The 17,276-nt window shown below is 45.9% G+C and overlaps 1 protein-coding gene across 1 annotated transcript; it reads left to right on the forward strand.

The window, feature by feature from the left end:
* Positions 1–4,808: 4,808 nt before the first annotated feature.
* CYB5B (cytochrome b5 type B) lies at positions 4,809–16,914 on the forward strand. Its single transcript, XM_082489359.1, has 5 exons — positions 4,809–5,042; positions 12,383–12,511; positions 13,081–13,107; positions 14,972–15,003; positions 16,044–16,914. The coding sequence occupies exons 1-5, from the start codon at positions 4,875–4,877 to the stop codon at positions 16,132–16,134; spliced, it is 447 nt and encodes a 148-aa protein (XP_082345485.1). The 5' UTR covers positions 4,809–4,874; the 3' UTR covers positions 16,135–16,914.
* Positions 16,915–17,276: the final 362 nt, after the last annotated feature.

Genomic DNA, 17,276 nt, shown 5'->3' on the forward strand with positions numbered 1-17,276 from the left:
TCCCTGGAGTCCTCTCCCAAGAGAAACAAAGCAAGCTTGCTCTCTGAGACGCCCGGACAAAGCCATTCGGGGGCTACCTGCCTTCTCCAAGCCAGGCTTCGCCCAGGAAAAGCAGCAGAGCTGTTGCCTACCAGGTCCACCACTTCAGCCTCCCGCTTCTTCTACAGGACTCCTGCCTCTGCCTCCTGCCCTTGTCCCTCCAGGGCTGCTATTGTCTCCTCCTCCTGCCCACCAGCATCTCCCCGGTGAAGGGGTCGTCCCTTCAGATCTCCTAGCAGGGCTGCTCGGTAGATCACTTTCCACCCTGTTAGATGGAACTGCTCCAGGTTAGAACAGATTGATGAGGTTTCTGCAGTTCCTGGGAGGGTTTGGACAGCAGCAGCTGAAGGAGCCATAGCATAGTGACGCTGACAGATGTCAGAGAGCAGTAATCACCACGGCAGAGCCTTGGGGCAGCTGAGAAGGTGCTAATCTCCCCAGGTACTGCAGGAGCCAGGAGAGGGCATGTGACAGGGGCTGCAGCCGTGGCATCTCAATCAAGGCTCCCTTCCCATAGGGTTTCATGGCCTGCCCAGGCCAAATACATGTTAACAGCACCCAGCACTGGGAAATGAGCCTGAAATTGCAATTTCCAAAGTAAATACAGAAATACAAACAATTGTTTTACTCTCTGAATCTACTACAACGAATGAAAAGGAAGCAGGAATTATGGAAGCATGCAGGGGACCTGGAATGCAAGTGGCCTCGCTGTCCACTTTCACCGAATCATTGCCTGGTGTCATCATCAATTTTTTCAGGAAAAAGTTTGGTGTTCCATGTGCCAAAAGAAACACTGGGCAGGAAGGTACAAATTACAGTCATGTTTGTGCTTTTTAGTCTTAACTCCTTGATTTATGGATTTTGATGAAGTGATTACAGATGAAAGAAAACATTCCAGGGAACAAGATCTGCACGTTGCTGCAGTCTTGTGTCTGTCTTTTTTATGAGTTACAGTGGAAAAGAAAACAGGAAAAATCACCAGGGTCACCTAGTCACCACGGACTCCTTTCTCTTCTCTGTCGCAGAGCACTGGCTGCATGTGCAGTGCTGCACCAAGCAGAAGACAGTACCTGCCCTAAAGGGCTTGCTCTCTGGGCAGACACGCGACAGATTTCTGACTTCTGTTTGGGCTTGACAGTGGTAAGGAAGAGCACTTCTATTGCTCAATAAATAAATATAGAACTAATTTGTTACCATGCTCGTTCTTTGTGTTGCTAATGTGCCTAGAAAGCCTGGTCGTGGACCAGGATGCCACTGCGCTACGCACAACTGCAAAACAGATATGGCACCAAGCAGTCTTAGAAAGGCAGCGGACAGCCACAGAAAAAGAGGCAGCAATGAAACAGTTGTCACTGTGGAAAAGGGAACTGTTGAGAAGGATGATGAGATTGTTCTGCAAAATATACAGAGAAACCCCCAAGCACAAGAACTGCAGAGGAGAAAGCACAAAGGCACTTAGTTGAAAATGCATCAACTAGGTTATAGAAACTGATGCCGTGAACCCATTCGAGGCAAAGGTAAGTACTTCATATTGAAATCAAGACAGGCAGGAATGTGCTGGGGAGGATCTAGAAAAAGAGACACAGTTTTTGATGCAACCAAGGGATGGGGCCAGCAGAAGTGTGCCAAGAGATGGGTAGCCTGGTCAAAGGGAGAGGGTAGAGTGATCTTTACAGCAGCACTTTGTGTGCAACGATACATGACTGCACTTGTCAAGGCCAGGCAGAAGGATGTTGTGGCAACAGGGGTGCACAATGATGAAATCCCACATTAGTTTACGGTACATAGCCTGGCTGGGGGGATTTTCCCTCTTGGCAAGGTTACACAGGGAACTGCAAGGTCGTATGTCACATCAGTGCAAGGAGCTAGAAATGCTTGATCATTACTGGCTTGATCATTACTGGCACAGAAGGCACACAAGGATACTTGGGTTACACACTGAATCAGGAAAGCATCCCTAATGACTGGAAAATACATACAAAAAGGATCAAAAGAAGAAGAATAAGCTCAGTATTTAAACTATGTTGAACCTGAGCTATTGATTAGGTAACTGTGAAGAAGTTTCAGAACAACAGGCAAAGACTTTAACAATGTACAAATATCTGGTTAAGTAAACGTATGGACTTGCCCAAATAGAGAAGATACCCAAATTTGCATTTATAGATGAAGTATCTGTATTGCTCTGAAATAGCTGGAGAGGAAGCTGTGAGGTCTGCACCGTCCAGCCTGTAACAAAGCTAACAAAGCTTCCTCAGGAGGCCAAGGATTTCAACAACAGTGCGACTTTAGCAGCTGCTTTGCATAGCCCAAGCACGTACAGACAGAGTGCTCGTTCTGACACTTGGCTTGGATGAAGTTGCTGCAGACTTTATTGAGCAATGGTGGGAAGCGGGTGTATATTTAAAGGAGTACTTTGAGTGTGCATGCTAGCATAGATGAAAGCACTGAGAAACAGAGAAATATTCTAGCTTTATGGCTCTCAATAAATGTCATAAAGTAACAGAGTTTAATTTAGAAAGTGGCCACGTAAAAGCCTACAATTCACCAGAGCAACACAGCAAAAGAAGCATGTGCAACCACATGCTGTGCTACCTACCAGGCTTTCAGAGAAGCAGAAACCCCCTTGTACTGTGCCAGCAGAGTATGAGTAAGAATTCTGATGAAAGACTACAAGGTCACTGGGAAGCAAAAGGCGCTAAATGCACTTACGAAGACAAACACTCTCTTATACAGCTATGAGAACGCAGCCTCTTAAGGTACCAGGGAACAACAGCCTGCATGAGGAAAAGTCACCACCAAAAGGTACCAAAGGATGTGAAATGTTCGGTAAAGTTTAACTATTGCTATGGTATGTCCAGATTTATAGCTTCCTTCCTAAGACAGAGAACACACTGACAGCAGGAGATGGATTTGAATCCTACACAAATTAGACTGATCTGACTCGACTGCCTTCTCTCCCCGCACTTTATTCTTTACCTAGTACAGTGGCTTTATTTCCTTACTACTTCTTTGATTGCACCTCCACCCCCAGTTCCTTGTACAAAACCAGCAGAACAAGGCCAGGATAAGCCAGTGTATGAAAAACAGCTGCTGTGCCAGGTCTCAGCCCAGAATTTCAGCCATTTGTAAAGGTTGTGCATTACAACTGTAATTGGATTAGAGACTGTGGTTGGCAGACACCACTGGAACAATTTCTTTCTCTCCAGTAATAAAAACTACCCTTCTTTCTTACCAGAGTATGACCTAGAAGATTTGTTTGGCATACAACCTGGGATCTTCAAGGAGCTAACCTGTCTTTGTACTGAAGTGATATGGACAGATAGCACAGTTACCACGACATCTTTGAGCTGATAAATCTCCCAGACTGTACCATTAGGTATGTCTCATTCCCGCAGAGATCCCAGCTTAGTGAGAAGCCTGGTATGGCTACCTGCTTCACTTGACCTCCTTTTAAAATCCCAACTGTAGCAAACAGCACAGATGTTAGTCTGCTCAAATTCCCTCTGAATATACCTTTAATCTTTAGCCAGTGGTGGTAACAGTATTAGCACTTCTTACAACATCAGGCATTTCTGCCTCCTCAGCAGTTACGTTAAAACAAACAGTCCACTGTCCAGTGTTATACCTGCACTGCAAGTATAAGAAAATAAATTCCACAGCCACGAATGTGAGTTCATGAATGAAAACCATCAGGTTTACAAATTACTCAGGTTCCTGAGCTTCCAGTCTCTCTGTCCCTAAACCTGTTCAACGTGGCTGGCAGGGAAGAGAAAACTTACCAAGTGACTCACTTCAGATCTGCACGTGAACACTTTCCTTTAAAAACCAATACAAACGCAGCACTCCGAAGACATTAGAGCACTGGCTCAATTTAAAGATCTGCGAGATGGCCATCTATTTCACATAGAAGCAGAAAGAATCAAAATAAAAGGAGCAGTAAAAAAGCTGTTCCAGCTGGCCGTGGAATCAAAAGCCCACCAAAGGAGCGCTACAGCTCAACCAAGGGACCCTGACAAACAATTCCTGCCGGCATACATCCCACACACTTTCCTGATGAAACAGCTGCTACCTGTGACTCCCTGTCCCCACACCCACTGCCAATGGCTGCCATTACTCATTCCACAGCACCACACAGTCCTTCCAACCGCGTTTGCCACCGGGGACAGCCCAGAGTCAGCCTTTCACAGACATCTACTGCAGCTCTGACTGTGGGCGGTCAGGCAAGTTCGGACGGTCCCTGACAGGAACAGGCACTTCCCAGGAGATCCCGGTTTCCACAGAAGTATTTCCCTTCACCCACCCAACAGGGAGAGTTACCAGAGGCCAGGAACGGACACCCCCGCGGGCAGGCCGCTGATGGGCACCTCGCTCTCCGGTGGCCCGGGTGGGAGGGAGTGGGGTGGCATAACAGCCGACACCCCGGCTGCTCGCCCGCCAGCCAGCCAGCCAGCCAGCCGTTTCCCGGGGAGCGCCGGTGCCGGGGGCCGCGCCGGCAAGGCCGAGCCGCAGCGCGCCGCCGGAGGCGAGGCGAGGCGAAGCGAAGCGAGGCGAGGCGAGGCGAGGCGAGGCGAGGCGAGGCGAGGCCCAGCGCCTTCCCGCCCGGTCGTTCTGGCCGTTCCCTATTGGCTCACGGCCGACGCCGCGCCCTCCCATTGGCTGCAGTGGGCGCCAGCGGTCGCCCCACCGCCGGTGCTGCTCGCTCCTCATTGGCCGACGAACTCGGCCAGGAGCCGCTGCGGGCCGTTAGCGATAGGGGGCGGGTGGGGGCATCCGCCATCGCTACGGCGGCTGCCGTGGGCCAAGCCCGTTGTTCCGCGAAGGTGCCGGCGGCCAGCATGGAGCCTGGGGAGCGCACGGAGCCCGGGGACGGCACGGCGGCGGCTGCGGCGGCGGAGGCCGGGCCCGTCTTTACGCTGGAGGAGGTGGGGAAGCGGAACTCCAGCCGCGAGGCCTGGCTGGTCATCCATGGGCGCGTCTACGATGTCACCCGCTTCCTGGCGGAGGTGAGGCCGGGCGGGGCGGGGTCCCAGACCGTTCCCTCAGCGGCCGGTGGGGGGAAGGACAAGGCCTGGGGGGGCTGCGGGAGGGAGGAGAGGGTCTGGGGGCTGAGGGGAGCGGGGAGGGTGTGTGGGGCTGAGAAGGAAGGGGAGGGCCTGGGGGTGCGGGGGGGAGTGAAGGGGGGGGCAGGAGTAGAGGGGGCGGGAGGGGTGTTATGGCGGGCAAAGATCCCGGGCGGGGAGGAAGGCTGCAAGGGGAAGGGGGGGCGAGTAAGCCCGGGGATGGGGGGGGTCCTGAGGCAGTTCTCTGGCTCCAGGCTGTGGGGCCTCGGGGGCCACCCCGAAGCAGGAGTCCACAAGCCCCGAGGAGGTCCCCTGGGAAGCCCACTGGTCTGTTGGCCACTGGTGCGATTTATATGCTCAGGACAGGTCCTGGCCCTGCTCAAAGACACTTGCAAGAAATAGGAGAGTGATGGCAGGTCATGTTGGCAAAGACCAGCTGAGTGCAGGGCTTGTGCCTCTGCTCGCTGGAGTCAACTTCTGTTTTCTTAGGAAATCTGTTCAGGCATGCCTTACGTGGGAGGTGCAGCTCTCCTTAAGCCTTGTTACTTCACTTCTGGACTTGTAGGATAAACAGTGTTGGGCTAGCAGTGATTTACATGTGACATCTCCAGGGACACCCCAGAACTTAAAGGAGAAAGCAATGGTGATTCAATAGGTGAACATCTGCTGCTCTACTGCCTTCGCAGAGGTGATCGACCGTGCACGAGTGATTCAGAAGGGGTGCAGTCTCTGCTGTGTAATCTCCAGTTCTCTTGGATGTGGGGACAAAAATTGCTTCTAGACTTGATGCTTTTGACTTCTGTTTTTGAGAAGGTTGAGAGCGGTATCATTAATGTTTGGAGCTGAAAACAGAGTGGGAAGAAATGGTAACAAAATTTCAAACGGCTTTTATCCCAGCTGAAATGACACCAAACCCTTTGTAGCATCTGCAGGGAAATGTACGAAAGTTAGTCTGAATCAGCTCCAAAAGAAGAGCACTTCATTGAAAATGTGCGTGTTGCTGCTTGCTGGTTTTGCTTGTCTAAATTAAACTCTGATTATCTTCCAGGCATACATGATTAAAGCATGTCTACTATGTAGTCATAACACATAACGACGAAACTACCTTGGTGAGGTATAGAGGCTTATCAGATGGAAGGAGAGAATGATAACCTGGCAGCTTTTTTACAGTGGCCTAACAGCTGGAGGTAGTGGCTTTCTCTGTAGCTTTCTGATATTTATTTACAAAGATGGACACGATTGATTTTGTTCATTTGGTCCAGCGTCATGACACTTCATTCAGAATCTGACTTGTGCTTTGAGTCTTCCCTCCAACATTTATTTTAAGAGAGCCTCTAAGGTATTTCATTGAACAAATTTAGGGAGTGTCTTTTATACGGTGGCTTGAGCTGGCCTTTGCTGTAACCAGTTCTGCAGTGATTATAGCTTTTATAATGAAAAAATTTTGCTTTCACAGGACCATAAATGGATCCTGGCTGCTCGCTTCTTTGGCCATCAGTGTCTACTGTTGGTTCTCCAGCACTGTTTGCAGATGCCTCCATGTCAGGTGCAGGATCTGAAAAGCTGCTTGCTGAGCAGCTGCTGTTCTTGGGTCTTTGATACTTGAGAGAGACTCTAGGCACCCAGTACGCTGGAAAGAAAAGTACGTGGGACAGTGAAGAAATGATCAGAATTATCAGCTGATGCTCAGCTGTTTGTTTTACAGGAGAGCCTGCAGGTCCATCTGAGGTGAGGGACCGGTTGCACACTTAGTGGCATGCATCTACAAGATGCAAACTGTACTGTAAAGACCTTATAGTCAGGGTGGGAAGGAGAAGACAATTGTATTGAGTGTGACTCTAACTCAAGAAGCTCTTAAATGGTGGAGCTACAGGCAGAACTATGGTACTCAGATTCCTGTTCCAGGGTCAGTTCACAAGACCAGGAGTTTTCCAGCTGGTACGTGAGGATTTTTGAGCAGCTGACTGCCTCCTTCGACATGCACGCCCCTTCCAGTGTTTGGGTTCCCCGGCACTAGGCCAAACCTGTCATCTGACATCTGTCAAATTCCTGAGGGAGCGCATTGGAGTAGAAAGCTGTGGGCCCTGCTACCTTTGCCGATCAAATGAAATGGGCAGAGTGTCGGGTGGATTTTGAAGGACGTTTGTTACTCCACTAGTTTCTGAAATCTTTCATGTTTGCCTGCATCTTGAAGTCTAGTACAAGAACCAGGGGACATCAAAGCTGGCTGGAGCCAGGTTCAAAACAAACAAATGGTGTTTCTTCACGCAACAGGGAGCAGACCAGTGGAACTCCTTGCCAAAGGTTGTTGTGGATGCAAGAAGGTTAAGGAGATTCAGGGGAAGACCAGGCAAAAATGTGGAAAAGCAGTTCACTGCTGGTTTCTGACTAACAAACCGTTGTGGTTTTGGGAAGAGCCAAAACCAGCTGGAGGTTGGGACAGTACTTGCAGAAACCGCGTGCCTTGTCTTACACTTGCCTCCGTGTTATGGTTGCTGCTTATTGCTTTTCAGACTTAAGAGTTAGAAAAATGTTTTCAAGATATTTACCCCAGTGTGAATAACGCTGTTTCAGAGCATGGACACTGCGTGGTGGTCACATTCTTCGTCTCGGCATTCTCCATGTAAGATAGCATCTGGGACGTGCTCCCTGGGACACCTTCAGTATTATAAATGAGCCCAGAAGAACACTTTGCTCCCCCCTAGCAAGCCAGGTTTAGCACTACCCTAGGTGCTACCTTCAGATGATATTTCACATTGCCCTCTTCAAGCCCTTTTTCCCATTTGTGTTTTTCTGACATGAAAAAGCTCTACTTGGGCTAGGGAAAGGAAGAAGAATAAGGCTACTGTTTTAACTGTGCCGGCATGGCTGACACAACACTCTGCTATGTATACCCCTCACTGACGTAATGAAACTTGTAAACGTAGATCAAGGCCTAATTTATGGGCAAAAATACACTTTATATCTGTTACCCCACTGTAATCACTCGAGTGACAGGGGAACAATGTGTAGCTGATGGGAACAAGGAGTGTTTGTCTTGTTTAAAAGTTACAGTTGTCTGATAAACTGTTCTGCTTTAGAGCTCTGAGTTGCTGTAACTGCAGCTATCGGGGTTTCAGTGAATACTATTTCCCCTTGATCCTGTGTAGTCACTGAAGCAGCGTCTAATTGTTGCCTTTTCTGGCCTTTGGTCCCAGATTATTTGAACAGGATTGCTGAATTCCACTGCAGCGTTACCTTGGCGTGATTACGTAATCTCAAAGAAGCCTCACTGCTAAAAGATTGTCGAATTTTGCTTCATGATTCCTGCAGACTAGGTACAGCAGGTCAGCCATTAGCTAGCCAACTCAAAGTCTGTATGTTGTTTGAAGCATAGATCAATTTAAACTTCCGATTTACTTTGTTACTTACTGTGTCATAGGGGTAACAATTAATACGTTTATCATATAGCAGAATTCTACTGAATTATAAGAACGTGAACAAAATGCAGGAGATGTGCAAAGACGGCAACTGAAATTTCATAGATGTTTCTGAGAAACTACAACCTCTTGTGCTTTAGAAAGCCTGTAAGTGCCTGAAATGAAGTGTGATTATTTGAAATCTGATATAGCCTTATGGCGATAGTATATTTTTCTTCCAAATCTAGGTAACTGGACCATCAGAATACATGTTATTACTCCTGATTGCAGTAGTCTAGAAAAGCAAGTGTAGACTGTGGCCTGAGCAAGAAGGGCTGGCTGCTCAGGTAGGTGTGAACGACGAGAGAGGAAGCAGAGGAAGGTAGAACAAATGTACTTCCCTGACAGGCTCTCTGCGGTCTGGGACTACTCACACTTATGCCCTCACTACACTGGTATTAAAATCTGTGGCTTTTAACTTGTGCACAATCTGTAATAGACATTTTCGCAAGTATTCTTATGATAGAGGAACATGGTTTATCTCCATTTTTACGCATGACTAGAAGAGTTTGGAGACCTGTTTCTTCGGTATACCCTTTTGTCTGTTGCCCGAGTCCAGCTTTGTGTCTTGGCATGTGCTGTTGCTTCTGATAGCCTGATAAGTGTGACTAGAAATCTATTTGAACTGGTTTCCAAGTGGAATGAGCCTGTGTTGTGACAACTCTAACTCAAAGTCATCAGTCTGAAGAAAATTATACTTGAAGCCATGTTTGAAAATAAGGAAATACTGTACTACTGACAGCATCTCTTTAAAATTATATGGTTCTAACAGAAGTTACACTCTTTCCAGGCAAGTACAAGGCTAAGGTAGGGTCTGTGCTCAGAAGAGCTGGTAATTAAGAGCATTATCATTGACATGAAAGTGAAGAGGAGGGAAGTATCAATGGTTGCTCACACTAAAGAGGCAGCAAGTTTTTAACCTCCTTACTGCACCAGCAGTAAGAAACCAATATTGAATAGCTTTGTTTGTCTTTCTGCATTTAATTCCTGTGTACTCTGGGGCTCCAATGACAAGGAGGTTTCATTTCTGTTACTGTTGTTGAGGAAGACTTCTGTGAACTGGCACTTGAACCCACCTCTCTTGTTCTTGTTTGCTTTTGTCGGTTTCTCTTCAGAAACAGACATTTTTCAGCCATTACTTCCTCTGGAAGTTTATTTTTTTCTCACAGTTTGCAACACTTTCAGTTTTGATGTTTTCCTGCAGGAGCTGTAGCTTTGGGAAGTTTTGTGGCAGAGTAAATGACTTCCTGTATAAATAGTCTGGTTTTACGTTTGCTCGGGTATGACAAGGTAAGAATTGTCTGGTTGCAGTTGTGGTTGTCTAGACTAGGTAGTCCTTTCAGAAATATGATATGCTAAAATGTATTTGATTTTTTTTCTTTTGGCTTGGTGATTATAGTGAAGGACAGACGTGCATGAATAAAGAATTCTTTTTCTTGTGGATTTAACAAGTGCATAGACCCAAAGATGTAAAGAGGAGTAAACTTTACCATTCTTCTTGTCTCTTGTATGTGCAAAGACTGGATGCCACTGAAAGCCAATATCCACTGCATGTTCCTTGTTACTACAGGTTTTTGTCTGCCCTTTTAGGGTGTATGATTAGGAAAGCAAGGCTGTATTCTTAAAATTCAGTTCTGATATTTTTCCATCTGAAATGAGATTTCTGGTGAGACATCCCTAAGGAGTTCTTCTAGAAGGCTAAAAGTAAACGGCCAGCTTTTCATCCCCTAGTTTCTGTGGATCTTTGCAGGCATACTTATAAAATAGCTGAAAATTGGACAGTCCGAGTAATATGCATAGACAATACACGGCATCCTACCGCTGCAGCTGAACCCGAGAGTGTGATCTAAGGGGCGCAGAAATGATCTAAAGGGTGGTCTTGCTGCAGCCTCTGTTCCAATTGACTCCCTTGCGTAAACAGAGACATGCATTCAACTCTGTAGTGAGCTCATTCACAGCTACCCCAGCAGATAATTGCTTCCTTTTCTTTTTTTGTAGGGTGGGGTTTCTGCTAGAGTAGTCCCTGATCTGACCCCCTCTGAGATCAAGTGAGCACTAGGGTTGGTGTGGGAGAAATGGCAGTGAGACCTGTAGCCAGGCACAGAGGGAATGAGCAGAGTGGAGCCTCACTTGGTTTTACGGCTAAGGCAATCTAATAACTGACTGCTAACCAAACTGTGTCCTAGGACTGCAGACTTTGCCCTCCATGGCTGCTGAGAAAGCTCCACGTTGATTTTCTTACATACCTGGACAATAAAGGGATTTATTCAGATTACAGGGCTCTGATATGAGGATTGCAGAATTGGCTGCAGCAACTCACTGGAGTAAACAACTGGACTGTTTTTGTGTCCCCACTGAGTATGTTTGGTATGAGGTGTGATAGCCAAGTGGGAATATTTAGACTTTTGGCAGCAAAAACAGACAAGCTCGAGGAAGAGGGGCAATGGCAACTGTTCTGTGTCTGTGGGAAGGAAAAGTATATTATAGAGAAAAATGGGTATGTTAGACTAAATTTCAGATCAAAGGACTAACATCTCTTCTCCAGTTCTGGGTTTGTAGCTGTTAGAGGCATTTCAGGCAGCAGTGAACAAGTCTTATCTTCTCAATTAGCGCATTTAGTGCTTGTTGCCCAATGCTCTAGAACACTGGGTTAGTCCCTGTGTGTGCACTCAGAAGGCTGACCACTTTATTGGTTTAACTGGATTAGCTGGTAGTTTAAACTGAACTATTTGTTCACACTCCCACTGTAAAGAGATTGTACTTTGCTGTCTTTGTGGTTAGCGCTTTCCATTGCCAATCTGTTTCTGGAATTATGGTATTGATAGTGCTAGAGAAGAGCCCAACCCATCAAGGAAAACAGAATTGCACCAGCGTTTTTTGTCAGTTCACACCGCTTGGTCTCACAGTTGTCTGTGACTGTCTGCCACCAACAGAAATGCCAGTGGTGTTGTGGAGCATCCTGTGGATTTGGTGCTTTTGTTGTAACTTCTGTTCTTCTCCACCCCTTATTGCACAGCTACATGCAGAGAGAGGCTATCGGACAAATACTATTATTATTTGTAATATCTGAAGAAGTAGAATATCCTTTCCTCCACTGGTGTCTGTGAAAGCAGTGTTGTCTTGTGCTTCACTAGCACTTGAGTTGTCTCAGGAAAGTTCTTGAGAAAATCATGCAGGAGAGGCTCCTCTGCAAGAAAGAGAGTCTGATTTATGCAGTGAAGCCCATGAAAAGCTACATGAAGATATCCTTTCTTCTGTATTATTTTCTTGCCCAAATCTGTTACAGAAGTCACAGAAGGGATAGCTTGGCTATGGGGGACAAAGCTGTGCTTCCCTGTGTATGTTGGAGATTTGCCTCTTTGGAAGGATTTTTATTATCATAGAATCATAGAATGGTTTAGGTTTGAAGGGACCTTAAAGATCATCTAGTTCCAACTACCCTACCACGGGTAGGGACATCTTCCACTAGATCAGGTTGCTCAAAGCCCCATCTAACCTGGCATTGAACACTTCCAGGAATGGGGCCACCACGACTTCACTGGGCAACCTGTTCCAGTGTCTTACCACCCTCATAGTGAAAATTTTCTTCCTAATATCTAATCTAAATCTACCGTCTTCCAGTTTGAAACTGCAAGGTATTTTCCAGGCTGTGCAGCACATGTTGTTCTCTGTGAATTCTTGAAGGAGAGGTTGGACAGTTGAACCTTTGGAAGATTTTATTGATGATGTTGTTTTGAGGCATCTGTGATGAACGGAAGAGGTTGCTGACACTCTTGGTACCTTTTTTGCATCTAGATTTTGCTCACCTGAAGTCTTCTCTTCCAGCATCCAGGTGGAGAAGAGGTTCTGCTTGAACAAGCTGGTAGAGATGCCACAGAGAGCTTTGAAGATGTTGGGCATTCCACAGATGCCAGGGACATGCTCAAGCAGTACTACGTAGGGGAGATCCACCCGGTAAGGACCAGCTGGCTGTGACAGCCTCTTTCAAACACAGGATGGGACTGTGTAAAAGTGTGACTCTCCTTTGTGTAACCCACTAAACACGTACAGCAAGATGTGTCTTGCGAAATAAGTAAGTAGTTAAGGGTTTTAGGCAGTCTCTGTGTTGTCCAGGATTTCTGTTGAGGAAGGAGGATCCCTGTTGAGGAAACAAAACTAAGTTAGTCTTCTCTTTCCACCATTCAGAACAGATTTCTCCCTACAATTAAATCAAGGGCACTTAAGGAGGAAGCTCATCTAATCGGTTCCCTCCTTAGGTAGTGGTACCATAACTTTGCCTTGCCTTGTAATTTAGAGTTCAGGAGGGTGAGATATCGCAGGGGCAGGGCACAAACACCACGTTCCTGCCTGCTACAAAAATGGTTCCTTTGGGTGCTGAAGGAATGACTCCTTTGAAAACCGAGTCCAGGCAATTAGCCTTATGATGAGGACTGTGTACAGAACAATTCCCTCATAAAGACTGCAAGTTTCTCTTTAAGTCAGTGCTTATTTTTTTTTCCTCTTCTTTTTTTTCTCCTTGACAGCACGATCGTAAAAAAGAAGGTTCTAAGGTAAGCTATTAGTGGTTTACTTTTCTGTTTTAATTTAATGCTGTGGAAATGATGATATGCTCACAAAACGAACAAAGAATTTGTCACACGCCTTTTAATTTTTCCCCTGTGGAGCTTGTGACTTTGTTTACACAAACTACAGTAATGAATAAATCTTCCAAGCAAATTATACCTTTTTTTGTTGTTGTTCTGAAGCTCAGTAGTCACCTCAGTGTGAAATTGGAAGTGTTTTTTTGTGCCCTCTCTACCCTGACATCAGCAATGTTATTTCCACACCTTGAGCCACAGACCCTTTTTTTGCATTACTCGCTATGTCCTGACCACTGCACTGTTAGTGTTGTTAGATTCCAGCCAGGAGACAGACACAGCCACTGTGGGGTTGGCTGTAAAACAAGAATTCTCTGTTAACTGCCCTGGTAATCATTGGTGTTGCTTAAAACTCAGGTACTCCTGGATTAGAACAGGGCACAGTGTTGCAAAAGCGGCTTTGAAATGGATGGGGAGAGGGAAATGGTAATAAATAGAATCCCATCTGAGAGGTAAACATGTGCCTTGCAGCTGGCTTCTCTTCTCACTTGGCTTGAAGGCTTGGACCCAGTGCAGCTCTGCCTTCAACAACGCTTTCATTAGATGTTGTTCAGAGCAGGGCCACTTGCAGAGTAGCAAAATCAAGAAGGAAGCTGTCAACAGAGAGAGCAGCAACTAAAGCCCTGGGAGTGTTTGCTTGCTGTAGTCAGCCATAGAAAGAATAACTGAGGCTGGGGAAAGCCTGCTCTTGGTTATAAAGCAGCACTGTGTGATTATGCATGTATTCACCTTAAGATTTATTGTTTGGTTCAACTCCATTTCATAAACAGAATTACATGCCTAAAATGTGCATAGAAATAAGTAATAATCTGAGTAGCTCCCTTGGTTATGTGTTAAATATTTTTTTCTAATATTTTCCTCTTCTGAGGAGAAAGTCCAGTGAGTTATGTACACCTAAGGTCTTTCTCCAGCGTACAACTTCTGTTTTAAAAGCAGGCCCAAGTATAATTTAAAAATAGCAGCAAGAGATAAAGTCAGCAATGTAAAAATAAATAGGGGGGAACCACAAAAGAGAAAAAAGTTGTACATGTGACGCAGCTCAGAGGTAACTCCCCACAGATCAGTGTTTAGCATCTGCTGAATGTATTGTGGTAGAAAAGCAAACACTGAGGCTCTCAAGAAATGGAGACAATTCTATTTAGGATGGACAGGAAAGGTGACTTTTGGCTGGTAGGTATTGATTAAACTGGAGAGTGGCAACAGCCATCGAGGAAGAGGCTGTAGAGTTGACGAAAGCCTAAACGAGCATTTTAGCTGACTGGAAAAAATATTTAAATTATCATAGTTTTATGAAGGGGGAAGTATAAAAATTTGGAAACAGGTTGCGTACAAGGGAATAGTTGAAGAGAAGATACTGGTTGTACGCTTCAGAAGTCAGGCAGCAGGATAGCAAACGGGGACGTGGGCAGGGGTTTGGAGAGGGGATCATAGTGAAAGACCTATCCACAGCAGAGTGCCAGTTATCATCCATAGCATGTAAGACGAACAGACTGGTTTGCAAGGTAATGAGCAAGACCTTTTTTTTTGCAAGGGGTGCACGTTCCAGTGTGAATTGAGGACTGGGTGGGAGGGATTGGATTGATGAAAAGAATGCGGAGGTGAGGATGAGGGCAAACATCCTCAGAAACATCTGCGCTTGTGATGGAGGGTGTTTGGGAGTGGAGGGGAGGGTTATTTTTCCTCTGTATTTATAATCACATGTTCAGTCTTGTAGTCTTATTAGCACGTTTAATGTTTCTTTTTTTTCCCCCTGCTAACTCCCTCTTTTCTCCTTTAGGATCCAAGTATGACATCCTCAGGCCAAGCAAGGTATAGTATCCTCTTAACATAAGAGTAAGAAATTGAGGGGTTAGGACTCGCCGTTTGTTGAACTGCATATTAATTCTAAAGGGCAGGGGAAAAAAACAAACAAACAACAACCCCAAGGATATTACTGCACTGTCCTTCCAGCAAGCAGATAGTCCAAAGTAAGTTGCCAAACTGCAGTGCACCGAGTTAGCTGCCAGGGCGTGCACCTCCCATGTTGGATGTGGAGACACAGCTGGTGGTGAGAAGTCCCCTGCTCCAGGCTGGGCAGAACAGGCATCCTGGTATTTTGCAGCTTGAATCTTCTGGCCCACATGTTCATGTTGCACAGCTATGGCTACAGTCCTTTTGCACTACAGTTATTATTTGGGTGGTCACTGCAGGCGACTGTGTGTGGCAGCACAGTGATGTGCATTTTTTTGGAGGATCTTTACCATGACCAGCCTGTTTAGTTGAAAATCCAGGAATTCTTACAACCAGAACAGGGCCCTAGTCTTTCGTAGCTGATGCTAAGGAACTTTTTTGCTAAGGAAGCTGCTGAAGGTGAGCCTGTGGCCTCTAGTTTATGAGTGGGGAAGATTTATGGTGGGATAGCTGTAGCAATTTCCATCCCTGAGTCAACTCAGCTGTTTGTATAGCACAAATTACAGTCTGACTTACTTAAGGAAAAAAAAAAACAAACCCAAACAACAACCAACAACAACAACAAAAAAACCCAAATTGGTTTCTGTATGTGCCAGGCTGGAAACTGCAGGAATTCAACTGCTATTTTATAAGCCACCAAGCCACCCTTGCAGGCACAGGGGCCTCTTACAGGGGCCGGGCAGAGCAGTGAGCACAGGGACTGCTCGAGCTGCCCAGCCCCGTGAGCCAAGGCCTGTACGGCTGGTCTGTGAGCTGATGGGAGACAGGTCCTGAGAATTCCCTAGATGAAAACAGACATGTAATAAGCGATGAACATCTTGAGTGAATTATGAACTTGATATTTTCTTCTGGTTTATGTTGTGTGTATTTTTGTTTTATTTTGTTTTTTCTCCTTGTAGTTTCTGGTCAACATGGCTAATCCCCATCGTTGGAGCACTTGTCATAGGTTTAATGTATCGCTATTACATGTTGGATGGGAGAACCTCTTGAACTGACCTTGCTGGGACTTCAGAAAGCCTGAAAGAGAGGGTGTGAGAGAGTGCACGCGTACAACACATGGAGTTCTGCTTCCCTTAACCTTTTTTGCCTTCCTTTTAGCTTTGAGTCTGTCAAGTGATGTTGATATCCATGGGGACCAAGCTAATACCAAACTCTCTATCCTAACTCTGGGACCCGCAGACCTGTCGTACTTTACTCATGCGGCAGCAGGGCAAGTGCAACTTCCCGGTATTCTTTTACATTTGTGTGTGGTCTCCCTCACATGTGTGTGCTCATGTGCTCTCTCTCTCTCCCTCTCTTGCTCTCTGAAGTAAACCACAGACAACCTTTTTCTTTCAATGCCTTTTCGTTAAGCCAGACAACGTGAAACAGCTGCTAGTGAGCCTGTGGATTTGCCTCAGTCCTTCACATAGCATTGTCAGAAATAAACTTCAAGTTGTCTACAGTCCTTTCCAGAAAAGATGTCCGGAGATTCGGTTCCGCAGTAACTTTCCCAGTGCATGCAGGCAACACTAATTGGAGCAGCAGGAAATTGTTAGCTTTGCTACCTCTTTCTGTACGTGTCTGTTTTTAACGGTTAAACAAATATAAGTATTTTAAAAGCGATTCTGTTCATTTTGTAATGTTTGTACTTGTCCCTTTAAAATGTATATTCTCTGAAATAATTTATACTGTGAATCCTGGTTTGTTTGGGTGCTTTTGTGCTGTGTGCGGCAATGCCAGAAATGGGAACTGACATGTGGCTTCTCAAAATGCAGATTTTTCTTTCTCCCTGAGGTCTTGATCCAACACATGTATTGGAAACAAAACTCATTCTTACTGTGAATGTGTACCAGATGGGGGGCAAAACCAAATAAATCCTGTCTCTTTTCTGTAAATGAAAAGGGAAAAGAAACCCGTTTGGGATTAGTGCATAATGCTGTTTTTGTCTTGGAACAGAGGAGGATATTTCTCTCTTCTGTTTTTGTGAATCATGTAGCCGGCCTCCAACGGTGCAGAGACAATGTAAGGTATGCTTCATGCATTGAGGCATGAGTCTTTCCAGCTCTTCCAGCACATTGGTCTGTGGCTTCGGGACCTGCTAAAAAAAGGGAGCTTGTGTTCTGGTGTCTGATAATCTTCTGTGGTGCTGT

The sequence above is a fragment of the Vanellus vanellus genome, assembly GCF_965231255.1.
Source record: "Vanellus vanellus genome assembly, chromosome: 12".
Lineage (NCBI taxonomy): Eukaryota > Metazoa > Chordata > Aves > Charadriiformes > Charadriidae > Vanellus > Vanellus vanellus.

Coding starts and splice junctions, on each gene's coding strand:
- CYB5B (XM_082489359.1), top strand. CDS start 4,875: ATGGAGCCTGGGGAGCGCACGGAGCCCGGGGACGGCACGGCGGCGGCT. Junction 13,108..14,971: donor GTAAAAAAGAAGGTTCTAAG/GTAAGCTATTAG, acceptor TTTCTCCTTTAG/GATCCAAGTATGACATCCTC. Junction 15,004..16,043: donor ACATCCTCAGGCCAAGCAAG/GTATAGTATCCT, acceptor TTCTCCTTGTAG/TTTCTGGTCAACATGGCTAA.